This window comes from Bison bison, unplaced genomic scaffold (assembly GCF_000754665.1).
Source record: "Bison bison bison isolate TAMUID 2011002044 unplaced genomic scaffold, Bison_UMD1.0 scf7180017864471, whole genome shotgun sequence".
NCBI lineage: Eukaryota > Metazoa > Chordata > Mammalia > Artiodactyla > Bovidae > Bison > Bison bison.
Window position 1 is genome coordinate 24,392,078 of NW_011495032.1, and position 27,121 is coordinate 24,419,198.

A 27,121-nucleotide genomic window follows, 5' to 3' on the forward strand; every position below is an offset into this window, starting at 1 on the left:
AGGCCTGGCGTGCTGCGATTCATGGGGTTGCAGAGTCGGACACGACTGAGCAACTGAACTGAACTGAACTGACAGAAAACATAAACACAAGGTTTATAAAAATTTTGACAACACATTGTATGTTCTGTATCTCACTTTAACTCACTCACTCCTGCTCTATTCCACACATGGTCTCAGGGAGACAGCTATTGATATGATAACATGGGAACCTCATCTCCTTGCATAAAGCAACATTTTATTCCCTCCACAAGAAGTTGCCTTGATGCCTTTGTAACCAAAGGCAAAGCAAGATTCTCAGTTGTTTTTTTTTTTAAAGATCCTCAGTTTTCTTTATGGCTGTCTGCTCATTTCTGGGGGCTTTTCGCTTTGTTTTTTTGTTTTTTTAAATTTTTTATTTTATTTTCTGTTGTTGCTGTTGGTTTTTTTTGGGGGGGGGGGCAGGTCTGAGAAACTAGATTTTTTTTCCCTCCAACTAAAAGGACAAAATAATGACAATTGATTTTTCAAGTAACATCCTGGTCCTTATATATGGGAAGTAGTCTTATCCTAACAGAATAAAGTGGCTCAACTACAGCTTAAAGCATGTGCAAAAAATGGATGACATGCATTCATTACTTTGGGGAGATGGGAAATATTCCACCACAGACCCACCTGAGGCTCTAGGTCCATAACACAGATCTTTCCATCATCAAGGACTGCTTGAACCGCATCCACACTGGTGCCATACAAGTGGCCTTTGTACTCACCATACTCGAGCATTCTGCAAGGGTGAGATAAAGAAAACAAGAACTGTTTGTACAGGTAAAATATTATTAGCAATAACATAGAGATAAATTCCAACAGAAGAGAGTAAAATATGTGGATCTTGATAAATGAATTAGTGGATATTCAACAGGAAAAATACATATTAGGAGATCTAAGACTTAAGTACTCCAAATTCTCTGAAATTTGCAACTCAGTTCAGCTCCTTCTCCAAACTCAATGAGTTAGTGTACTAGTAAATCAGTATACATTTTCTTAATTTTTCAGAATAAAAAAAATGTATCCCAGAAGTTTTGGACAAAGCATGAAAATAAGAGATCTATTTTAAGTATAAAACAACGAGAGGGGAGAATCAGATTCTGAATGTCTAGCTTACCTGTGACTGTACATGAGGCTTTCAAATGTTTCCTTTGACACATAGTGATACTCACGACCATCCATTTCATAACTCTTTTTGGAACGAGTAGTATCTGTCAAAATAGGGAATTTTTAAAAGATTTTAGAATCTACAAAATGTTTGGACTTATTACCCATATACATTTGGATAAAGATGATCAAAATAATTAATACATAAGCAGATAGATAAAATGCTAGAACAAAAAAGGGAGCCTGATTGGTGATAAGAAAGTAGAAGTTCCCATATCAAAATGAGCTAATCATAAGCCTTTGTTAAGTGTTTGTGGTGTAGACTAGACCAAAATGTATCGTATTTAAACCAAGATAAAGAGGCTCTAAAGGAACTCTTGCTGTTACTTCAGGACAGGAAGTGGTAAGTTATATGTGAGCCCTATGGTGCCTAAGGGCTTCCCAGGTGGCTCAATGGTAAAGAATCCACCTGCAATGCAGGAGACACAGGAGATATGGGCTCAGTCCCTGAGTTGGGAAGATCCCCTGGAAGAGGAAATGTCAACCTACTCCAGTATTCTTGACTGGAATATCCCATGGACAGAAAAGCCTGGTGGGCTATTGTCCATGGGGTCACAAAGAGTCAGACATGACTTAGTGACTGAGCACGCACACACAAGGTGCCTAAAGGCCCTCAGGCAGCAAAACCAGCAATATCTTATGTTTAGATAATGCATCTCCCAAGATCTCATTTCATCCTTCATATTCCTAACTAGGTGAAATGCTGTTATTTGTAGTTTACTGATAAGTAACTAAAGATTTTAGAGAGTAACTAACTTGCTCATGTGAATAAAATTAATGAAAAACAAAGTTGTAAACAAGCACCTAGGTGTCCTGACTCCCAAACTAATCTCTTCTACCACAGCAGATTCTGTCAGATTTGAAATAAAGCCCCTGACACTCTGTAGTCTTGCTCAGATGCATTAACATCCAAGTAAGCTGGTGATCAGTTTTAGGGATCTCCAGAAAGAAAAGATTGGTAGAGTCTAGATTCAATCTGATTCTTTGATACAACCACTTTGTTCATAGATCTTCAACCTAAATAGTACCTAGTATAGAACAAGGAGTTCACTGACTACCTAAAAGTGATTCTTGTCTGCTTACCCATTTATTCAACTAGCATATACTGAGTGCCTATATTCCAGCTATCATGTTAATTTCTTAGAACACAAAGATGAATAAGACATGGTTCCAGCTCTGTGACCTGTATAAACTATAAAGGTGCTAGTTCCCTAACCTGCATTACAATAAATTCTCCTTATTCATAAAAAATTTGTATTTACATTTGATAAAGTTTAAAGATGAAATAGATCAACATCTGATGATACCAACACATGGAAATAACCAAAAAGGAACTTGAAATAGACCCTAAATGATAAAAGGAGTTCCCAACATTTCAAGATACAATACTTTGGCCACCTGATGTGAAGAACTGACTCATTTGAAAAGACCCTGATTCTGGGAAAGATTGAAGGCAGGAAGAGAAGGGGACAACAGGATGAGATGGTTGGATGGCATCACCGACTCAATGGATGTCAATTTGAGTAAACTCTGGGAGTTGGCAATGGACAAGGAGGCCTGGCGTGCTGCAGTCCATTGGGTTGCAAAGAGTCAGACATGACTGAGCGACTGAACTGAATTAACTGAACATTTCAAGAAGTTCAAAAACCAAAATTTTTTTCTTTATTCAAGCCTCTCTTTAGATCCTCAGAGTTCCTACAGTTATGCTACCCTCCTATACCTTTGTACTGAAAAAAAATCTAGTTCTCAGGTGATAGAAAATTATATTACTATCAGCCTAAGGTCAGCCCTTCTCCTTGGCTTCTATCCTACTATGTTATATATGGTAGGCTAAGGTCTGTGAATTGGTGCATAACTTGAGGCGTTCATTCTGAGCTTAAAACTGTTCACTCAATTTAAAGAGCAAAGTATGGGCAACATATTCCCATTTTGAATGATGGTTATCCAGACAACATACAATTCTACATTTTGTGGGCATTTTATTTTTATCCAGGTTATTGTAAGTGGTGATTTCTTTATTAGTTTTTGCTTTGTAGTGCCCATTCTTACATAGGTAAACAGTACTTGGAAAGCACAACTTATAGGATGTGATCATAAAACAAGTTCATTTGTTTGGCCCTGGATAGAATTCTCAAATTCGTCTGATTACTCTTAGATTTGTTTGTTTGTTTGTTTTTTAAGAAAGGTTCAATATTATTTATGCCTGAAACTCCGTCTCAATAATTAAAACTGTTTCCATGTAATACTCAAAATTATGAACTTTATTTATATTTCAGGCTTCTTCTCCCCACAGCTGGCTCAGACTTGCTACACCAAGGGAAGCCTGACATCAGAGAAGTCAGAAATCAGGAAAGGGAGCTTGATTCTCTTCTCTTCCCTTTCATTGCATTCCTGCTGCTCCTCCTCCAGTTTTATAACTCTCCAAGCCTAAGTGCAGAGAGAGAGGAGGAACAAGCAGGGCAGGAAAACTCTTACTTAATTGATGCTGATGCTGGCTTCTCATGGCTCTTTTTAGACTTGCTGCTGCTGCTGCTGCTAAGTCACTTCAGTCGTGTCCGACTCTGTGCGACCCCGTAGACGGCAGCCCACCAGGCTCCCCCGTCCCTGGGATTCTCCAGGGAAGAACACCGGAGTGGGTTGCCATTTCCTTCTCCAATGCATGAAAGTGAAAAGTGAAAGTGAAGTCGCTCAGTCTTGTCCGACTCTTTGCCACCCCATGGACTGCAGCCTACCAGGCTCCTCTGCCCGTGGGATTTTCCAGGCAAGAGTACTGGAGTGGGGTGCCATTGCCTTCTCCCCTTTTAGACTTAGCAGATGTTTAAATCTGGCTCTTAATCTCCCAGAGGATTCAGTGGACTATTTTGCAAAGCCTACCCCTCTACCACCACTACTGGGTATCTCAAATCCATCTCTATTCCACCTAGTCATTTGTGACTTCTTCCACACCCTCAGGTAACCGGGGCTTCACGTTTGATCTTCCTCTTGGGCAGGAACCAAGACAACCCCAGGCAGACTTTCTTCCACATTATCCACCCAGATCTGGTCTTTGGGAAAAAAAAAAATCACAACTCTTTTGCAGTGATAGACTCTAAAATGGCAGCTACCTGCCCAAACAGCCTTTGGCCACTCTTCTAAACGCTCATGCTTTAGATATTTCGGATATAATTCTGATTCCAGTCTTCTGTGTCTCCCAAATAGCACAAAACACATATTAGGCTCTTTAAGTGGTTTTCCTAACTTCTTCTCTCTTGCCCTGAGGTAAAGGGGAAGCACCCACATCCACATGCTCCTTCACCTTGGATGGTATAATAGTTATTGTTCTTGTTCAGTCTCTAAGTTGTGTCCAACTCTTTGAGACCCCATGAACTGCAGCACACCAGGCTTGTCTGTGTATAGTTGATTTAAAATTATATGTGCATATATTATGGAGAAGGCAATGGCACCCTACTCCAGTACTTTTGTCTGCAAAATCCTATGGACAGAGAAGCCTGGTAGGCTGCAGTCCATGGGGTCGCAAAGAGTCAAATACGACTGAGCGACTTGACTTTCACTTTTCACTTTCATGCATTGGAGAAGGAAATGGCAACCCACTCCAGTGTTCTTGCCTGGAGAATTCCAGGGACAGCGGAGCCTGGTGGGCTGCCGTCTACGGGGTCGCACAGAGTCAGACACGACTGAAGTGACTTAGCAGCAGCAGCAGTTCATATATTAAATCAGTTCTAAAAAAGGATGCTTCAGGTTTCCTCGAAATACATAAGAAGCTTAAGAATCTAGTAAAAATTGCTCATAAAATAGCCTTTTACTCAAGGTCTGATCCTGGCTTAGCCTGGCTTTGACCTTGCAATATCTATCTGGAACGGACTTACTAAATTTATGAGTGAGACTTAACATGATCCTCTGTGTTCATAAGAGAGTCTCCAGTCTGTTCAAAGGACTTGAAAGTGTTAATAGTTTTATAGATGCAGAAATGAAAGAAATAGAGTATAGAAATAACTTAAAACTGCTATCAGCTTAAAATGAAATTTAACTTATAAAAAAATAAAAAAAATAAAAAAATAAAAATAAAAAATATGATAAAGCATTCAAAGAGCCAAGCACACTGCCAGGAGGATTGTAAATATTGAATGAATGCTAGCCATTATTATTAAATATTTAGTTTTCCTAAAAGGTTATGCATATGATTGCTAAGCAATGGAAAAAAAGAGTCACTTTTCAAAAGCCTAGCTAGCTAGCTACATGCTAGTAAGTCAATTTCCTCTATTAAAATAAGCTTAGTTAGAAATGCTGAGGACTATCTGTGTCTTACATTCTTACAACAAAGATGGTATAACATAGTTGGGATCAGTACATCTGAAAATCTTTTTGCATCTGTAAAAAGAAAATCTTACTCCAGTATGAACCACTATGAAAGATAAACATACGTGGCACGGCACTTTGAAAACGGTTAGGATTAAGTTCAATAAGTTGTCTTCTCAGTTCATTTACTCCAACACCAGAAGGTCCTAAACAAAACATCACATATGGAAATTATTAGAAGTGGATAAGCAGAGGTATGTGGTAAAACCATCACTTTGATCCTTTCCCTGAAGACACTTGAGAGCACATGTTTTTGCAGGGAAAATAACATAACTTCCATTCTCATGAATTGAAATAACTGGAAAATTCTTGGGAATTTCCCTGATGGAGTAACCCACACTTCTCCACCTGATGACCTGTGGAGTAACCCCCACTTTCAGAAAAGAAGTAGGGAATTGCAGGAATGTGGCACCCCGGAACACTTTGCCTAATGTTGGCTACTCTGAGAAGTCTCTAGCCTCGTGTCAGATCATTTGAGACACGCTGCCTTTCCTCTTCCCATGAAGTTCCTATCACAGCACAACCCAGAAACCGGCTTCCACAATGATAGAATGCAGGGACACATCCCTGACCACAAGTGGAGAAGTCAACACCCCCATGTGCAAGTGAAGGCAGGGCTGGCTTCCAACTGTGCAAGCCACAAGCCCACACTTAGCTGCTGCACTTGGCTTGATGCTCTTCTTTTGCCACATATATAGTCTTCATTTTTGAATAAGGGGTTCAAAAAAAAAAAAGGATTTTTATTTTGCTGTGTCCTGAAAATTCTGTAGCTGGTCCTGGCTGTGAGGTATGTTGTTCTGCTTCAAAGGGGCCTGCCTTCACCACAACTGGAATACACAGAGAAGATGGCAGTAAGAGTAAGTTACTACTACTGAAGGCAGGAGGAGAAGGGGACCACAGAGAAAGAGATGGTGGGATGGCATCACTGATTCAATGGACGTGAGTTTGAGCAAGCTCCAGGAGTTGGTGAAAGACAGGGAAACCTGGCGTGCTGCAGTCCATGAGGTCACAAAGAGGTGGACACAACTGAGTGACTGAACAACTCCTATGGCAGGGACCAGCTTTGTAGACATCTGGGTCACAACGCAGGTCATCCCAGCGCTATATTTGCCCTGTTCTTTATCAACAAAGATACAGCCCAGAAGTGTTTTAGAAACTCTCCTAAAGGAGACAGTTACACACTTTTTAGGGAAATGGATCTTAAGCATTTTTATTCCTAATATAGACTAATGATGTGGTGGGGGGGGGGGGGGATGGGAAACATCTCATCCATGCTTCTAAAAGCACTGATGTATAGAACAATCTTATGGACTCTGTGGGAGAGGGAGAGGGTGGGAAGATTTGGGAGAATGGCATTGAAACATGTAAAATATCATGTATGAAACAAGATACCAGTCCAGGTTCGATGCACGATACTGGATGCTTGGGGCTAGTGCACTGGGACGACCCAGAGGGATGGTATGGGGAGGGAGGAGGGAGGAGGGTTCAGGATGGGAACACATATATACCTGTGGCGGATTCATTTCGATATTTGGCAAAACTAATACAATTATGTAAAGTTTAAAAATAAAATAAAATTTAAAAAAAAATTAAAAAGAAATAAAAATAAAAGAAATTCGAAACAGGACAAAAAAAAATCTTAAGTTATGACCTCATCATATCACACCTTGTTGTTACACAGATTCATATACACCTTGACATACCACATTCAACTGTAGACATTAAAAGTATAATTAATAACGTTATATTTATAAATACACATTAAAAAAACGGTTTCGTCTTTTTTTTTAAAAATATGCAGGCTCACAGAGTCCTACTTTTACTACTACACCCAATGCAAGACTACTGAAGGCAGGGGAACCTCGCCGCGGATGGGGAGACTGCCCTCGGGACATACCCACGAGCACGATGAGGCGGTGCTTGTCGGTGGGGCGTCGCTGGTATCTCACCACCTCCTCGTACGGGGCGCCCACCGCGCCGGCGCAGCTGCTGGCGCTGCACCCCTGGGCGCGCAGCTGGCTTCGGTGGGCCCTGCGGCGGCACAAGCGCATGCTGCGGCGGAAACCCGCTGTCAGGGTGGAAACGGAGGAACAGTGAGATCCAGGGCAGGGGAACTCGCTTCCTGCGTCTGGCCTGGAGAAACAGGCGGCGACTGTGATTCGAAAGAGTTCATTTTATTTTTTTATGTGGGACCTTAGTTCTCCTCGGAGAAGGCAATGGCACCCCACTCCAGTACTCTTGCCTGGAAAATCCCATGGACGGAGGAGCCTGGTGGGCTGCAGTCCATGGGGTCGCTAGGAGTCGGACACGACTGAGCAGCTTCACTTTCACTTTTCACTTTCATGCATTGGAGAAGGAAATGGCAACCCACTCCAGTGTCCTTGCCTGGAGGGTCCCAGGGACGGGGAAGCCTGGTGGGCTGCCGTCTATGGGGTCGCACAGAGTCGGACACGACTGAAGCGACTTAGCAGCAGCAGTAGCAGTTAGTTCTCCGAGCAGGGATGGTAACACATGACCCCCTACAGGGGAAGGGCAGAGTCTTAACCGAGGGACCTCCAGGGAAGTCCCGGAAAGAGTTGACTATGTGTCTGAAGAAGAAGGTAGGAAGCAATAGAAAGGCTGCAGGGTCTGGAAAGCAGAATGTTGGTCCCTAGGCCTGGTTGCATACTGGAATCATCTGGGAGCTTTTAAAATTAAAAAATGGGGCCTCTGACTAATTAAAAAAAAAACAAAACAGAGAAAATAGTTTGAGAACACCCATCAGCAAAAGCAGCTTTCAGAAGAGCCAGGCGTATCCATTATGGTATGAATATAACTTAGCAAGTGACAAAGAGCCACCTGTTATTAATCATTACCTACCAATATAGAACTTCTGACCATAGCCAACAAATTCCTCCTTGTCTGGAACACAGCAAATGGCAGGAACAGAATATGTGAAGGAGAAAGAGAAGTTTACTTAGAAGAGGTACATGAAATAAATCTTTAAATAAATAAATCTTTAAATCTTCAAGCGACACTATTTCAGTAGATGGCAGCACAGCTGAATTTGTCCTTGGCAGCTTATTGAAAACTGTCCTAAGCACTTTCCATTTTATCACATGCACTAAACTATATAGAGACACGCTCCAGAAATTTAGCAACACACTGCATATATTCTGTCTAGAATAGTTGGAACAAAAATCTATTATAGGCTTCTTTAAAATTATAAGAAATACTGAGTCATAGTGAAAACATATATTTGGGTATACATTTTTAAATGTTCCCAAGGAAAACTGATTTTTTAAAAAAGAAACATATAAACTGGTTTTGGCTTTAACTCCTAGCTATGGCGTTCTGTAGACCCAATAATTAATTTCTTTGTTAGAAATGGGTTGTTATTTTTTCCCTTATGAAATGGTCATTCTGTAGAAAATTAGTATTTGCTTTATAGATGCAAATTCTTTCTGACTCTGAGAGACAAAAGAGTGGAAAACTGTGCCTCGTAGTAACATCTAGAGCTATTTTAAACTTCTGTCTCTGCTTCCACTGGGGTCTCAGAAAAATTATCAAAAACTACGGGGAAAAATTTTATAAAACTGTCATTTGAAATTACTTCTTAACTAACGTATTCCTTTTCACTTATACAACTCTGTTCTGATCATTGAAATAATATAGAAAGAGCATTTATTCATAGAATGAAATGACATAAATCTTTCTTAACTTTTGTGTTTAAACACACATTTTAAAATATAAAGAAAACACACAAGTATCGATTCTGTCTTCTGGTAAGAAAGCACATTTTTCTAACTGAAAATTGGCAATAAGTTTAAAAGAAAATGTTTACTTAGGGATATAGTCATAAGAGTACTTTCATTGTTCATTTAAATATATTTTCTATGACATTGAATGTCTCATCATTGATTTCATCCTTAAAATATCATATCTTAAAACACTTCCAGTGAAGTATTCATGTTGAGGCATGTTTGAAAGATCTCAAACAGCTCTATTTGGTATACCAAGGACATAAAAATGAATAGTTACCTTCTGAAAGTTCCTCTGGATATTTTGGTAAGTTAAGAAACAGACATGAAAAGGTTAAGCCTTTGAGGAGATCAAGTTGGCAAACTGAAGACAAATAACAAACAAATGACACAAGTGAGGCATTTGTGTTACCCTTAGAGAGAGTTGTAAGCTGGGCAAGATGAACAGCACACAAACTAGACTCAGAAACTCACTGGACCTGTGTCTGCTGCCCAGCAGACTCTAACTTCCTGAAAGCTGCTTATCTCAACTCTCCTCAAAGGCCCTCTATCCATGCAGACTTCCCTCTACCCGGCTGGCACAGATGGGGATTGAAAGAGAGAAATTATAGGAAGTCAACTAATGTGAGCCTTCTCTCCCTGCCTCTGCCAGAGGCCATCTGCCTGCAACCCTGTGATGTGGAGGAAGCGGTGGAAGGGGCACTGGCAGCCTTGAGCCACACCATCCTCATTCCTTACCCATCCCAGGCCCAGTTACATATTCCACCTCCAGTTGGCCCCTTGAAGATAGGTGTAACTAAACACAGAGCATACTCTTTTCTTTGTTTTCTAGATGTCTTGAAACATCTATCATCCCTGTTTTTGTTTGTTTGTTTTTGGTAGGGGGGAGAGAGAGAGAGAGTGTGTGTATGTAAATTGAATTCCTAATTAGACTATACCATTCAGAGGTATTCAAAGAGGTCACATCATACTTCATTCAGAGACAAGTTGGGGATAAAACTTAAGAAAATTAACTGCCCGTTAAGTGCTCAAGGAACAGAATTGAGCATCTTAGAAAAAAATGCCAGCCTCGAGCCAATTGTTCCTTAATTGAGCTCCTAAGTGAGGAGGATTCAGAATGTACTTGAGAGTTCTCATGCTTTCAACCATGAGGAGTCCAGAAGGAGCGCCCTACCGTAACTAAGGGCAGCTGCTCGCTTTCCTCTGCAGTTCTATCAGAGAACGAACTGCTGACTGCCCCTATATTTCTTTGTAATAATGCTGGCTAACCCTCATGCACTTATGTTCTAAGCATGTTTTATATATATAATTTTTCCCACTTTAGACATGGGGCACCTGAAGGATAAACTGTGGAAAATTCTTAAAGAGATGGGAATACCAGATCACCTTACCTGTCTCTTGAGAAACCTATAATGTGGGTCAAGAAGCAACAGTTAGAACCAGACATGGAACAATGGACTGGTTCAAAATTGGGAAAGGAGTATGTCAAAGCTGTATATTGTCACCCTGCTTATTTAACTTATATGCAGAGTACATCATGTGAAATGCTGGGCTGGATGAATCACAAGCTGGAATCAAGATTGCTGGGAGAAATATCAACAACCTCAGATATATAGATGTTACCACTCTAATGCCAGAAAATGAAAAACTAAAGAGTTTCTTGATGAGGGTGAAAGTGGAGAGTGAAAAACTAGCTTAAAACTCAACATTTAAAAAACTAAGATCATGGCATCCAGTCCCATCACTTCATGGCAAATAGAAAGGGAAAAAGTGTAAGCAGTGACAGATTTTATTTTCTTGGGCTCCAAAATCACTGCAGACAGTGACTGCAACCATGAAATTAAAAGATACTTGCTCCTTGGAAGAAAAACTATGACAGCATATTAAAAAGCAGAGACATTACTTTACTGACAAAGGTCCATCTAGTCAAAACTATGATTTTTCAGTAGTCATGGTACAGATGTGAGAGTTGGACCATAAAGAAGGCTGAGTGCCAAAGAATTAATGCTTTTGAGCCTTGGTGTTGGAGAAGACTCTTGAGAGTCCCTTGGATTGAAAGGAGATCAAATCAGTCAATCCTAAAGGAAATCAGTCCTAAATATCCATTGGAAGGACTGTTGCCAAAGCTGAAACTCCAATACTTTGGCCACTTGATGTGAAGAGCCGACTCATTAGAAAAGACCTTGATGCCTGGAAAGATGGAAGGCAAAAGGAGAAGAGGGCAACAGAGGATGAGATAGTTAGATGGCATCACCAACTCAATGGACATGAATCTGAGCAAACTTTGGGAGATAGTGGAGGACAGAGGAGCCTGACATGCTACAGTCCATGGGGTCGCAAAGAGTTGGACATGACTTAGCTACTGAACAATAACAACAATAACCTGACGGGCAGAGAGGTTAAGTGACAGAGGAGCCTCCCAGTTAGTGAGTAATGGGCCAGAATTCACACTTGGACATTCTGCCTCCAGTCCATGGCTTTGACCACTGCAACACTGCCTTTCCTTTCACAGATGTCTCAAGTACCTCTAAGCCTAAGCTGCAACTTTGGCATGCAGAGTGTCTCCAGCAAAATGACCAGTTGAACAGAACAAAGAAGGATGACTATAATCCAGAGGAATTAAGCATTAAACCAATCCCAAACACTGAACCAAGTGTAGATCATTAAATCACCCCTAACAGGCCAATTATCTAATTGAAAACAGGAAATTTAGAAAGAATATAAATGGTAAATAATTTCAGAGAATTTAGGTGAGTAGTTTCCCAGCTCCATCTGCCTCAATGCTATCTCTTTTATAACTAATATATATACAGCAATCTCTCTACTCTTATAAAGTGAAATCCATAGATATAATCTAACACATATAACTTTTAAAAACCAGTGCAATGCTCTGCATGTGTGTGTGCTGTCACTTCAGCCGTGTCCAACTCTTTGAGATCCTAAGGACTGTAGCCTGCCAGGCTCCTCTGTCCGTGGGATTCTCCAGGCAAGAATACTGGAATGGGTTGTGCAATGCTCTAACTGGAATATAAAGAAAGTAAAAGGAAGCGATTTATATTTTAAAAGTCTGTATTTTAAAAAAGTATATATTTCAAAATATAAATCTTTGGGAATGACTTCTCTATTAAACAAGAGAAACTATTAGATGCCTATACCTACCTATATTGAGGGCTTCCCTAGTGGCTCAGTTGGTAAAGAATCTGCCTGCAATGCAGGAGACCCAGGTTCGATCCCTGGGTAGGGAAGATCCCCTAGAGAAGGAAATGGCAACCCACTCTGGTACTCTTATGATGCTTATACCTACCTATACTGAAGAAGCCTGGCTTTAAAGGAAGTAAGAAGATCAGAAAATAGTCCTAATATGAAGTAGAGAAAAATACAGGAACAAAGTAACAAGTGGACATTAGAAAAAAAACATGTTCTGATAAATAGTAACAGATTAGATTTATTTGTGTATATGGGAAAGGGGGAACTTGACATAAATGAAGTAGATGTAATGTATGCCAAAGTAATTATAGACTGATGAAGTGAAGAAAATGAGACATCATACACTAGAAGAGGGTGAGTAAGGTTAACACGCTCCCAAAGGTTGCCAGTGCCTAAATACTCTGTGGGATTTATTTTTTTTTACTAACAAGGTCAACAGTACTTTGAGGACCAGATACTGGATGAAACCATGTGTCATCAATAATGACAATAACATGTTAAAGAAAAAGAAAAGAATTGATTTAGTATAAATACCTCACTTGCCAGTGTATTTTCTATCAGTATAGATTAGACAGAATGTGTGGAATAAATTATTCAACACTTGCAAAATAAATGTCTTTATTCTGTATAAATATCTGTCTCCATAATGACACTCTTCTAAACCAATGAGCTTTTCATGTTACATCTTGTGAAACCTTACATCACTACTGTGTATTAAAGAATTACTTACTCAGATTTGTAATGAGTTTTGTCCATTCAGGAGTTGGTGTAGGATGGTCCCACACTCGGCAGCTCAACTGGCATCCCCAACTCCCAGCAGTTGAAGGCCAGTAGTGCCCCCCAATCAATATGAAAACCAAAACAGTGCTCCCAGAGGGTTCCAAAATGTCCCTAGCGAACAGCACCTCTTAAGGTGAAGTTTACAATATCTCACAACCATACCGTTGACGTATTTATTCACATCCTTAAAAAGTGTTTAACGTATACCAAAATTTGGATAACACATTTATAAACCAGTACCAAATATTCACGTCTTACTTACCAGATTCAAATGTTTCTTCATCTGTCGTTTTTCCATGAGGCAAAACAGAAGTGTAGTTATGTTACTATCCATAGCAAGTCTATAGTTCAACAGTCTAATTCCCTGACCCTATGTTTCTGCACACACAACACTTTTAAAATGCTTTTCCTAAACCAAGGCCAACTCAGGGGTGTGTCTGTGGCAATAAAGCTTTAAATGAGATATATAAGCTGCTGGGCTGTGATGACAAGAAGGGATACAAGCAGGAGCTTAAAATGAATAAAATCATAAAATAGAAAAGGATAAATAAGATTAAAAAGAGACTCAGAGGGAAGGGAAAGGTGGAATGTCATGGTAAACTCCAATATCTGGTTGGATGGTACACAGCTTTGCTGCTAGAGGCCTGCCTGAAGCTTTGGAGGTCTACAAGCAAAGGGAGCAGGATGAGCGGAAGAAGTAGACAAATAGCTTGACAGGTTAGGGTTGTTTAGGTGACTGAAAAATACCTGAGATAAAGCAAATGCCTCATCAGTTAAAATGATTATTGTTAGTGTTTTAAAGAGACATTAAGCGTTGAGAAGCTAGAATTTATATGCAGAGCAATTTGAAATATATAGCAATATTACTAATACATCCCTGAATCTGGTGATGCTACATCTATGGTCTACTCATGTATGAAATTGTTTATAATAGAAAATATTAGACATAATTCAAATGTCTACCAGTAAGTGATTATATAAATGCACAACAACTTACCTAATCAATAAGCTGTTTTAAAAAATATGAGGAGGCTCTTTATGTATTATGATGGAATCATCTCCAAAGATACAATTTTAAGTAAAAAAAAAACCAGGAACAGAACAGTGTATATAGCATACCATCAAAGAGTACATGCATTTGTGTTTTAAAAAGAGGTGAGAATGAGGTGTGTGGGAGAGGAGGAAAAAACATACATCATTGCACAGAATATGTCTGGAGGGATGCCAAAGAAACAGAGCATTTATTGCCTCAAGAAAGAAAACTGAGTAGGGAAACAGGAAGAGAGAGGGAATTTTACTGAATATATTTTCCTAGTTTTTTGAACTTGAAAGATGTGACTGGTTAACCTAATAAAAACTTTTCATTAAAATTATAGAAAGGAAATGAATATTACTGCTAGTTAAAACCACTCACCCAGGATGTATACTTGGTAGAATAAATATGTCAACATTATTCTGTAGTTGTTCTGGGAAATATATGTAAATCTTTGAAATACTCAGTATTTAAACATTTCATGTCATTCTTTAATTTCTAAAACTAGATTAACCTGTAAAGCCAAGACACATTCACTTATCAGACTAAAGACTCTCCATTTAGTCTTCCAACAAAATCCTAGTGATTCTTGAGTCAATCTTAGTTTTGCCACTAAATTTGAAACATCTTTTCCCAATTTCCAAAAAGTGTAAGGATAGAAATGTGAAAAGTTTTAATATATCTCTCAGAAATTTGGAACCCGTGACTATTGATCTGTACTAGAATCTACCAGAAGATGATATCAAACAATAACTGGATATTTTGCTTTTAAAATTTTGATATCTCAGTATTCCATAGTATTTCACAAAGAGCATGTGGATTCTAGAATTTCTCCTGAATGTTACTGAATGTAACACTAGAGCATTACTGTGTGTTTCTGTGATTGTTTCCAAAAAGTGCTTTCTAGAACACTTTCTAAAAGGTTGGTCTGGAGCATGGAGACATCCTTCCAGCTGTGCTTCCCTTCTGAGTGTCAGAACCACAGGAAAATGCTGGGGTGGGGGCTTATTTTACACATTTCTTCCAGAGAAAAAGGTCCATGGGTCCTTTGACTGACTGCTTCAGAAAATCTATAGTTGAGCTGCTTTGTATCTCTCCTAGTAGTAAATCTATCAAGAAATGCTACCTGCTTCCACACATTTCTCATCAATCTTCATGTCATCATCTATAAAAGAGCATAGACAGGGAAAAAATGAAATTAAAATGTGTTACTATCACAACAAAAATCCCCTGCTAAGTCATTCAGTCATGTCCAACTCTGTGGGACCCCATAGACACCAGCCCACCAGGCTCCTGCATCCCTGGGATTCTCCAGGCAAGAACACTGGAGTGGGTTGCCATTTCCTTCTCCAATGCAGGAAAGTGAAAAGTGAAAGTGAAGTTGCTCAGTCGTGTCCGACCCTCAGCAACCCCATGGACTGCAGCCCACCAGGCTCCTCCGTCCATGAGATTTTCCAGGCAAGAGTACTGGAGTGGGTTGCCATTGCCTTCTCTGCAAAAATCCCCTATGTATAGGCTATGGCAATGAAACTCAGACCACTGTATATCGTGTTATTCTTACAGCAATCACTCACTCAGACAGATAAAAAGGACTCTATTGTACTAAATGAAAAAATATATATGTTATGGGAGGCTACAGGACATCACATGGTTAAAATTATAAAAGCATAGGCTTTTGAATGCTGGACAAATGATTTTACCTCTAAGCCTCCATTTTCTATCTATAAATGAGGGTAGTAACAATACATACTGTGTAGGATAAGATTGAGATAATGCAGGAAAAGCTCATACACATGGTAAGTGCTCAATAAGATTAACTATTTTTACCTTTAGTTGGGATATATATATATATATGAGAATAAAAGAATATAACTTTCAAAATTGTTCAACTCAACACTCTTTACAGTGTAACCCAAACCCTGCATATGTTTTCTTTTGACTGACATCTTTTTATAAATTAGGGTATTAGTACACTATTAGGCACACAGAAAGAGCTTATTAAACAGCTGAATTGAAGTGAATTAAGAAAGCTACAGGAATTTTCTAGGTGGCTTTGGAAATGAAGCTTTTTTCCCCACAAATACTGTTTCCTACCTTCTTCCATAGAAATCGCTGGGTACAGATGATTGAAGCCGGGGGGGCGGGGTGGGGGGGAAGAGAGAAAGCACAATATTTTATGCTATAATTTATCAGATGAATTTACCCACATTAATAAAAGTGAAGTGCCAAAATTATTCTCTAAAAATTCAGTGGAGACTTAGTAACAAAATGCTAAGTGAATATCCTATAGAAACCAATACATTCGTGAGCCTTGCTGGAAACGGAATCTGTTTGCTTCTGGCAAATCCTATTCCCTTCTATCCTAATAAACTCTGCAAGAGTTGCATTCTACTCATTTTGAATTAAGGCACTTATTATTGATTTATTATATTTTTAGAACTCAAACCTTGAATGAAAAGAAGAAAGAGAAAGGAAGAGAGAAAGAGGAAGAAAAGATGGAAGGAAGAGAGAGAAAGGAGGGAGGGAAACAGATGACAACTACAGTGAATCTTCAGTAAATAACTCTTTAGTAACTGTGTATAAACTAACATATGCTTGGAATTTTTCAATAACTCTTGAGTAATAAAGTTGTGTACACCTTCTGAATCAGTATCTTTACCTGAGATTTTTTTTCCTATAGTAACTTTCAAGCAGAACAGAATTATATGAAATAATGTTTCATTTTGATATTTCATATTTAGAAATATTTATTTGTAACATCATCTCCAAAAACTAAAAAGAAATGACTTGATAGTTCAGATAGTGCTGTCCTCCATCAAAAACATCTCTGCGAGAAATGATCCTTTAAGTCAGTGGGCTCCATACCTTGGGTTCTTGGACTCAGAAATATGTGAGGATAATAATACAGAGCTGCAAACTCTTTTCAAGATGGACTTTGCAAAAGTCTAACAGAAGTGGCACATAGCCTGTGCAAGCAAATTAAATGTGAACAAGTGGTCCTACTGGTTACCAGATACTGATTAAAGCTGAGTTATACTTTTCTTATGCCTTTGATAAACAAAATAGGAAAATGAGTTAAAGAAGTCCTGCAATCTGGTTTGGTAAACAAAATTTTTTTCAAAGCACAGGGGAAATAACTAGAATATCACCATGAAGATGATATCATGACAAATGTTTCTCATAAAATGTTACATTAGAGAAAAAAGATAAAAGGTAGTACTGCAGCTGTTACTATAATCATGTCAAATACGGTTCCATAACTGGAAGGTAGTATGAAACTATTGCCAGTGTAAAGGAATTCTAAGAATTTATTTCCCAAAAAATGTCTTTATAGTTGTCATGTTTTCAAGAGAAAAAAAAATGGGAATTTTTGGCTTAGAGAACTGAGAAATAAAGAGGGTGAGAACTCTCTATGGGCAAGTCTACGTCTATGCCCCTCTCCCTCCTCGGGGTGCCTCTTCCCCTTCTGTAACTGCTGCCAGGGAGCATATCGGAAGGGCCTTGATCAGTAGGGTCTAGCTGCACTCTACAAGCTAACATCCCTCATTAAGGCAGTAAGTCGTTCACAAGCGTTTGCCACCGTGGATGCCTTTGCTGACCATTGCCCCACTGCCATCTGAAAATACTGTGTAGTGAACAAACTACACTCATCGAACAGTAATTCAGTCCCATGTTTACTTGTCAAAGGCACACGCACTACACCACCACGCAGCCTTGCTTGCCAGTAGATGTACAATGCATGGACTAGCCATAGACACCTCAGGGGACTTCAAGCTGGGGAGTGAACCCTGAAAGTGCCACAACACAAGGACATTTGCATTTTTCACAAACTGAAAACTGAAAAGTCTTCTAAATCCCAAGGAATGAATGTTTACGGTAGGATTTCAGACGGCTGCCAGGAGGCCATTTGGGGCGTGGGGACGTTTAAAGATCCTCCTTTGGGCAGGAAGCCAGTCCTGGAAGAGACGGAGCTGGCTTCCCCATGAGGCAAGCGCTGGATTTGAGGTGTCAGCATACTCACAGATGGTGGATCTGAGGTGTTTGTAAGGCTGGTACGGCTGAGACCACCAGAACTCCCGTTGCTTCCTGTGCAAAAACAAATACACAGTGAGAAAAAAATAGAACCCAGGCTAACCCAGGTGAGATAGACCCAGGACAGAAAGGTTTCTAGAATTCTGTTGCCTCCAACCAAGTGAACAAGACTCCACCTCCAAACTGTCAGTTGCTCAGTCAGGTCCGACTCTTTGCGACCCCATGGACTGGATAACCCGCCAGGCTCCTCTGTCCGTGGAATTCTCCAGACAAGAATACTGGAGTGGATAGCCATTCCCTTCTCCAGGGGACCTTCCTGACCCAGGGGTCGAACCTAGGTCTCTTGCATTGCAGGCAGACTCTTCACCATCGGAGCCACCAGGGAAGCCTCCACACACATTGTCAAATACGTTCTGCAAATGTACAGTCTTCCTTATTCTGTCCTGCCTCATAGCATCTTCTCAGAGCCAAACCGATTTAGAGTTAACACCCAGCCCATGACCCTAGTTCATATGCCCAGGGCTTCAGTGCATGAGCCCTGGTACCCCCGTTTCTGGTGTGGTAGCCCGCTCCAGCAGGTCTCAGAATATTCACCACATGTTCTGGTTTCCCTCCCAAGCTGTGAGGCTCTCCATAGTCCCTTTAGAGCCACATGAATTTCAACTCCTTCTGTTGCCCTTTATTTGTGCTCTGATCCAATAAGCCTGTCATTTCTGTGTGCTCCTTGCAAGACCCCCACCAGAGCCTCCACACCACTCCCTGCTCTGAGATCATGAGGACTAATCTCCTTAGGCCTTTATCCCTGGTGTGTGTCCTCAGCCCCCAAATTCGGGTCATTCCTTATTCTCTGCACATTAATCCCTGTTCCATCTACCATCTACCGCTCCCTGACACCCTTTCTCACACTCCCTAGAACTGGTAGAAAACCTTTAGTGAAGCCTCTCACCACACTTGACCTTCTTGGAGCTTCCCTGGTGGCTCAGATGGTAAAGAATCTGCCTGCAATGCAGGAGACCTGCGTTCAATCCCTGGGTCAGGAAGATTCCCTGGAGAAGGGAATGACAACCCACTCCAGTATTCTTACCTGGAGAATTCTATGGACAGAGGAGCCTGGCAGGCTACAGTTCATGGGGTCTGAAAGAGTCAGATATGACTGAGTGACTGATACTTGCACTTTCACTTTTCACCTTCTTGCCTTAACTAAACCCAGGTCCCCCGGAGGTCCCTGCTCCCCTTTCCTCTTGCTCCCAGGCTTGTGTGGGTAAACCAGCCCAGACTCGAGGGGGAGGGGAATCCTGATGCACAGCTTAGCTGATTTCGGTCTTGTCAACATTCCGACTGTGACTGATTTCCAGCTGCCACCTGACGTCACTGACCATGAGGAAGGGTGCACACAGGCTCTGAGGGCTGGCTCCAGCATACCACAAGGCCCTCACCCCACAGGGCCTGGAGGTGGGGGTCTCTGCCCTGCCATCTCCAGACCATTCTCCCTCTTCCCTAGAAGAGGCTCTCACTTTGAATACCCTCCTCCTGACTCTTCTGGAAGCCATTCTCAGATGATTCCTGCTCACTCCCGTGCTCTTAACACTGCTAAGTCACTGCTAAGTCACTTCAGTCGTGTCCGACTCTGTGCGATCCCATAGACGGCAGCCCACCAGGCTCCCCCGTCCCTGGGATTCTCCAGGCAAGAACACTGGAGTGGGTTGCCATTTCCTTCTCCAATGCATGAAAGTGAAAAGTGAAAGTGAAGTCGCTCAGTGGTGTCCGACTCTTAGCGACCCCATGGACTGCAGCCCACCAGGCTCCTCTGTCCATGGGATTTTCCAGGCAAGAGTACTGGAGTGGGGTGCCATTGCCTTCTCCAGCTCTTAACACTGCTCCATCATAATTCATGAATATTTTTATTTGGCACATTAATGCCTCTTCCAACACCCTGGCCTCTTGGTTCCTTGATCTCCTCTCTTCCAGTGACCTTAGCTACTGCCTCCCACTGTCATCCCCTAGACCTTTCAGTTCCAAAAACTACAATCTCTATAATTTCAATTTTTAGCATCCCTTTCTTCTACCAGCAACTTCTGTCTTCCCACTCCAATAATCTATCAACCTCTTAGGAACCTATAATCCACTGACCTGACTTCCTTTCCACTGATCCTACACTGTCACCTCCCTCCTTAACATAAATGTCATGATCCTTCATAAAAGACACTCTCTTCTCCCTCTCTTAATTTACTGCGAAGTCTGACTCTCTGTCTAGTCTGGACCTGTCCTCCCAGGAAGCTGACCAAATTTATGTAAATTTGACTGTAAATTTATGAACTTGAAGCCTAAGTGGGCCCTTAATGCTGATGACTGTATTTAGTCAATCAATTTCTCTCCAGTTCTCATAGAAACTTTTCAAGCTTTCTCCTCTTTCCTTCCCAAAATCTCCTACCCACTTTACTCTCAGCTATGACATTGGTTGATAAGAAAATAAGAGCAGATGGAAGAGACTTTCCATAAGCTCGCACCATATCCCTCATCCTCAGCTGTGCCCACTCTCTGCATTCTCTACTGCTGCGATTACTGTGGGTAAACTGTTCAGAATCCTGTACAAGGCCAACCCCTCTACTTAGAGACTTCATCACCTCTCCATCTGCCTCCTCAAGGACTGATAACAGCAGCAATTCTCTCCTTTTTCTCCTGTATCAGGAAAGTTTCCCTCTCACTGGATTTCCCCCATTAGCATTATCTACCCCACCTAAAAACTCTCTCATACCACTCTACTTTCTCCTCTAGCTATTTCTCCACTGCTTTGCTCTGCCTTATACAAAATGTTGCAAAGACTTTTCTGTGCTCAGTTGTCAATGTCTTCAAATCTCCTTTCACTCAGATTTTGGCCCACCCCTCCACTGAAATTGCTTTTATCAAGATCACCAATGACCTCCTTTGCTAAATCCAGTGGTCAATTCTCAGTCTCCACAACAGTGGTGAACATAGTTGATTAGCACACTCTAACATCATGATTTTCATCCTGTCTCATTGGCGATTCCTTCTCAGTCTCTTTTGCTGGCTCCATTTTCTTCTTTGTGATCTCTTAACATTGGCTGAGTCTTGGGCCTCTTATTCTATCTTCTTTCTCTCTCTAATCACTTCCTTGGGTGATGAGTTGAGATTCAGTAACTGAGCTTTCAACTCAGCCTTGAAAGGTTAATAGAGGGAACCAGAACTACCTTTTAAACTTTAGTTTCCCAAGGACTAGTCTCTCTTTTCTAGTTGATATGATTATCCTGGTCCCTTTGGTATTTAAGATGTTTAGGGCATATTGACAAGTTGACATTTGGATTTATAGACCAGTGTGTGTGCATCTATCTGCTTGTCTCTCCTCCTATCTTAATTGCAGTAACACTGCTTATCTCCCTTAATTGCAAAAACCTGAGAAATGTTTTATTTCCTGATGACTCAGTCTTGGGTCCAGGAATGATGACTTTTCTTACCTCTTCAGAAGTTGGTTAGAAGGGATTAGCCCAGCACAGGTATCAAGGTCAGAGATTTTCCGGGCCTGCCACCAGAGAGCATCATTCTGGTCCACAATCTGGAGGATGTCTCCTTTCTGGAAAGGCAGCCCGGCATCCATGCAAGGGATGGTGGGGTCCTCCTGGGGCCAGTACTCGATCATGGCACGAACATACACCTGATGGTAGGCACGTAATGACATCATCAGAAGAATCCTTACCCCCAGGTTGTTAAGACTTAAAATCATCTCTCTCACTCTTCTACCTACTAGTGCTATCTTTCCTCTCCATCTTCACCAAGAAGAAGAAATCCCTTCTTGAACTGAGTCTAAGAGCCATGAAAAAAAAAAGTGACTTTGGGAATAAAATCTTTTAGCTCTGAGAAGTCTCTGCTCAAATGTTCACCATTCCTGATGTTACTTCTTAACTTCTCAATACCCCCATCTTCTCTTACTGTGTTGCGTCTCATGTCATCAGTGTTGAAAAATATGCAATACAATATTGAACAAATGATCAACACATTACAGAGGATAGTAGTAAAATATAAAGTTGTTTTTGTTTTTGTTTTTGCTGTTATTGTGGAGGATTTACTGTGTGTGGGTAAAGGTTTTTACTGTGGGTAAAGGTTTTTACTGTGTGGGTCTGAAGGTTCAGTTAATTCTTACCGTCTTCTGGCTGTTAACAGGAGGGTCAGAAACTGGAACCACCTTGAACATAATTGTGCCACGAGACATGGCCTAGAAAATGTCAGAGGAGAGAATGGCAAACGTCAGACTTTACTGGGTTATTAGGGTTTGGCAGGTGAAAGTTAAAAACAATGTGTGCAGGTCAAATGGTGACATCTCCCACAGGGGCTTTTACAAGGGCTCAACAGCTAAATATCACCACCCAGAAACGGACATTAGAACTTTAGCTTCACTTCTGTCCTGCTGTGTGGGGTCCAGGGTCCTGAGGCTGGACTCTCCTAGTACCCTCCACCTTGCTCTCATCAGGACACCACACTCAGCAAGCTCTTTTCCCCCCAAAGCATGAGGAGGGAAAGGAACTCTTGGTCTGACTTTCACTCTTCATGTCTCTGTCAGTAAGTCTTTCCTGAACACTTGTTTCTGTATCAGGCAGCCTCATCTGATGGGGAAGAAGATCCCAAGTCTTCTCAGGGGTACTGACAAGCCTCTAAACTAATGGTAGAGGAGACAGAGAACCTCCTAGCTTGATGTGGGAGGTAGGAACACACCCCTCAGCCCCACTCCCCCAAAACACACACCATGACAGACACTGGAGATCCAGAGATGAACAAGAAAGATCTCATTCTCACTCAGGAATCTCATGATCCCACTGTCATGGTAACTCCACAGCTGGTACCAAAAGGACTGTGGTGAACACATGTGTATCTGTGACTGACAGTCCTTTAAGCTCTTTTGGCAGTACATTTCAAACCACAAAGAATCTTGCATAGCAATTTGCAAAATATTTAGGTGCTTAATATACTCCTTACTGGGGGCTTCCCAGGTAGTGCTAGTAGTAAAGAACCTGCCTGCCAATGCAGGGGATGCAAGAGACTCAGGTTCAATCCTTGGGTCGAGAAGATCCCCAGGGAGAAGGAAATGGCAGTCCACTCCAGTATTCTTACCTGGAGAATCCCCATGGACAGAGGAGCCTGGCAGGCTACAGTCCATAGGGTCACACAGAGTTGGACACGACTGAAGTGACTTAGCATGTACACATACTCCTTATTATACCACTTCTCATCTCAGTCCCTAAGGCACATCTATGAAAATCCAGAGTTCCCGCAAGAACCCAGTGTGAGAACCACTAGTACACGTAATATATAATAACCAACCTCAGGCCCCACAGCAGGGTGTACATGGGGAGAGGTGGGCAGGGCATGACGCTATGGCTATACTGACAGCTGAACGGTGACCCAGGCAATGGTTGGAAGGATGGGAATGAGAACTGAAAAGAAACCAAAAGCTCATATAATCAGGTCATAAATCCCCAACTCAACCACAAGGACTGGCAGGGCCAGCAAAGATGTCCCCCTCCCCATTTGCTGCCCTCTGGGGACTTCTTTTCTACCTCAAAGCTGCCTCAAAGAAACTGCATAAAAATGTTAGGGGAGCAAGGGGTGGTTTGCTCAGGCTCAGACTCTCCTCCACAGTCTCATTCTGCCCACCCCGGGCTCAGTTTCCAACAGAGCAACCCAGGTGATGAGGACCTGGGCCGTCTTCCTGAGGCTGAAAGAGCAGCTTGGGAAGGGACATCTCCAGCAGGGTTCAGATCAACTGGGGAGAGGGAGTACGTGAGGGGGATGAGATGCATAGAAACAGACAAGTTCTAGGGCCTGGAGAGAGTGGGCTGCCGGGAGGGACTCGAATCCCCCTCCCGGCGCACACGCCAGAGGCTGGATGCAACACGGAGTGAGTCATGGATAAAGCGAGGAGAAGACTTGTTACCAGAATGTGGATCACTTGCTCAGGGTCCAGTCCTTCAACTGAAACTCCATTCACTTCCACCAGTTTGTCCCCGGCGTATAACAACCCTAGGCAAACCGGAACACAAAACAGAGGGGTGCCAAATAACTCGCAAAAAGGGCGGCAGCCATCCCAACACTACTTAACAAACTCACTAACCTAAGCATGCTCTGACATCTTAAATTCTACTGTGAAATAATAGTAATAATAAAGCAAACTGGTAAGTTGAATTTACACCACCACCAAAGTACACGAGAATTGCCTTTTTCTACCTTTTCACCAACACTGGGCATTAACTAAAGGTGATACTTTTATTTTTGCTAATCTGATGTTGTAAAATGGAACTGGAACATTGGTAAGAAGATAACACTAAAAATAAAGATGTCTATAATTTCCTTTGCTGTGCAAAAGCTTTTAAGTTTAATTAGGTCTCACTTATTTATTGTTTTTATTTCCATTACTCTAGAAGGTGGGTCACAGAGGATATTGCTGTGATTTATGTCATCAAGTGTTCTACCTATGTTTTTCTCTGAAAGTTTTATAGTTTCTGGTCTTACATTTAGTTCTTTAATCCATTTTGAGTTTATCTTTGTGTATGGTGTGAGGAAGTGTTCTAATTTCATTCTTTTACAGGTATCTGTCCAGTTTTCCCAGCACCACTTAAATTTAAAAAATAAAAATAAAGATGTCACGGTCGTGAGTAAAGGTTAAATGAAAAGGAAATGGGGTGGGGGTATTCTTCAAAAGAGAAAGTGTAGAGAAACTTGGGGGTTAAGATTAAGCCTTGAGAATTATGAGGTAAGACAGTGGAGACTAGAAGCATCTTGAAAATTTCAAGAAAGCTATCTTCAACAACATCAAATGTGCTAGAGAAGTAAAAATAGAACTGAGGCTTAAGGGAGGGCCAGTGGACTTAGCAACTAGGAAGTCTCTGGGTAATTTCTCTAAGAATGTTGGTGTATGAATTCTACACCAGGTTTCCAGGGTCATAAGCAGAGAGAACAAGGGACAGCAGGCAGATAACTGATGGTTTCAGAAGCGCAGCAGTGAAAAGAAGGAAATTCAGTTCCCAGATAGAAAAGGCAAACAACAACAGTCTGAAGATGTGGAAAAGCTGTGCCTTTAAGAAAGCAGAAGGACCAAGTGGAGAGTGAAAATTGGGAATATAGAGAGAGGCAAACCTAGCCTTGAACCCTAACTCCAATTGTGAAACCTCAAGCAAGTTAGGTGGTTAATCTTTGTGAGCTTCAGTCTCCTCATCTATACAGTAGCATGATGATGCTTAGCTTGTTAGGTTTATGTGAGAATGTAAAGTGACAGAAAATTAATTTAATGCATAAAATGGAGGGACTCGGTGAGGAAGGGCAACGGGGTTGGTTTCTCTGGAATATTTCTGTCTTCCTTCTTAGTAACAAAGCAGTGGAACTTATTAAAGGCTCGACCTCACATAGGAGACAGGGGTCCCCTGTTTTCCCGGTCGCGCTTGCACACCGCTGCTCCAGCTTACCACTCCTCTCGGCCAGCCCACCATGGATGACTCTGGCCACCAGGATGTCCCCTGTCATCTCGTGGCGCTTGATGGTAGCTCCCTGGGAAGAGAGTACAGTGGAACCCATTTTTTACCTAACATGACCACTTTCCTGGGGGCTTCCCTCAATGTCGTTCTGGTCTTTCAAACAAGGGAATTCATACCAACCAGGGTCATGGAGAAGGAAATGACAACCGCTCCAGTATTCTTGCCTGGAGAATTCTGTGGACAGAGGCGCCTACAGGCAGGCTACAGTCCATAGGATCTCAAAGAGTCAGACACGCCTGAGTGACTATCACTCACACTCAGGGCCATATGTATACCATGTCATCAAAAAGGAAAGGCCATTTCACTCAGGTCTGCCAGAATCTCTATTCAACCACATAGACATCAAATAATATTGAGATCCTTCCAGAGATAAACAGAACTTCCACGATTCCAACCTAATCAAAGGAAATATGCTTAGAAAATCATATTAATGCCTTACTTAGCTTCCCCTTAACAGAGGAAAAAACCTAGGCAAATACATTAGAACTAGGTGAAATACATATACATGTCACAGAGCCAAATAATAAAATAATTTCTTTTTTTCTCATAGCTGTTAAAAAAGAAAAACACTAAGCAGAAATCTTTCCTGGTGAAAACATTACAACCTGTAAAGTGCTTGAAATCACAGGCAAAATTGATTAAAATATATTTTAGCCATTATTATCATGGATTCCCTCGTGTTGCCTGAGTGCCTCACACTATAGGTGACCATAGACAAGAATATTGCCCAACAGTTATTTCAAGCTACCTACCACACTAAATTTCAAGAATCCTAAGATGAAGCAGTGATCTCTGCTAGAATCATATGAGGAAAAAGTACAACGGCACTGATTTTGACTGCTTTCCTCTGGCCAACTGAAGAAACAGAACAGACAAGCATTACAAAATTCTGTTGGCAACCATGCCTAACTGGGAATAGGATTGCTATGATAAAGTCAGAAAGACAGGTAGGTAATCAGCAAATCAGCAGAAAAGGGGAAACACATAACCCTCACCAAAAGGGAGAATAATTTGTAGCTCAAAGATATCCTTGATTGGATGGGGGAAGTTAATAGTTAAATAAAGAGAAATTATTAGTTTAAATAACACATGCATAAGGAAAACTGCCAGTGATTCTGTGTATGGCCTTTGAAACATTTTGCTTATTTTAAATTAAAGAAAATTTTTATTAAAAAAAATATTGTCTAAGTACTAGAGATAACTTAGCTCCCAATTAACCCTGGTGTAATCCTTAATGAAAAGATTTC

At 41.2% G+C, this 27,121-nt stretch overlaps 1 protein-coding gene and 1 non-coding gene across 2 annotated transcripts in view; one reads left to right on the top strand and one right to left on the bottom strand.

Moving 5' to 3' along the window:
- MPP4 (membrane protein, palmitoylated 4 (MAGUK p55 subfamily member 4)) overlaps window positions 1-27,121 on the bottom strand; it is a 44,777-nt gene that overhangs the window by 5,052 nt on the left and 12,604 nt on the right. The window contains exons 7-20 of the mRNA XM_010860975.1: window positions 25,806-25,887; window positions 24,281-24,366; window positions 22,493-22,564; window positions 21,810-22,006; window positions 18,326-18,390; window positions 16,399-16,416; window positions 15,431-15,469; window positions 13,534-13,554; window positions 9,565-9,579; window positions 8,404-8,445; window positions 7,442-7,612; window positions 5,610-5,690; window positions 1,139-1,232; window positions 652-760 (exon numbers count right to left, since the gene is read on the bottom strand). Coding sequence (XP_010859277.1) covers window positions 652-760; window positions 1,139-1,232; window positions 5,610-5,690; window positions 7,442-7,612; window positions 8,404-8,445; window positions 9,565-9,579; window positions 13,534-13,554; window positions 15,431-15,469; window positions 16,399-16,416; window positions 18,326-18,390; window positions 21,810-22,006; window positions 22,493-22,564; window positions 24,281-24,366; window positions 25,806-25,887 — 1,092 coding nt within the window. The remainder of the gene's footprint in view (window positions 1-651; window positions 761-1,138; window positions 1,233-5,609; window positions 5,691-7,441; window positions 7,613-8,403; window positions 8,446-9,564; window positions 9,580-13,533; window positions 13,555-15,430; window positions 15,470-16,398; window positions 16,417-18,325; window positions 18,391-21,809; window positions 22,007-22,492; window positions 22,565-24,280; window positions 24,367-25,805; window positions 25,888-27,121) is intronic.
- TRNAC-GCA lies at window positions 12,458-12,529 on the top strand. The gene has a single exon. It is a non-coding gene; the product is annotated as a tRNA-Cys (tRNA).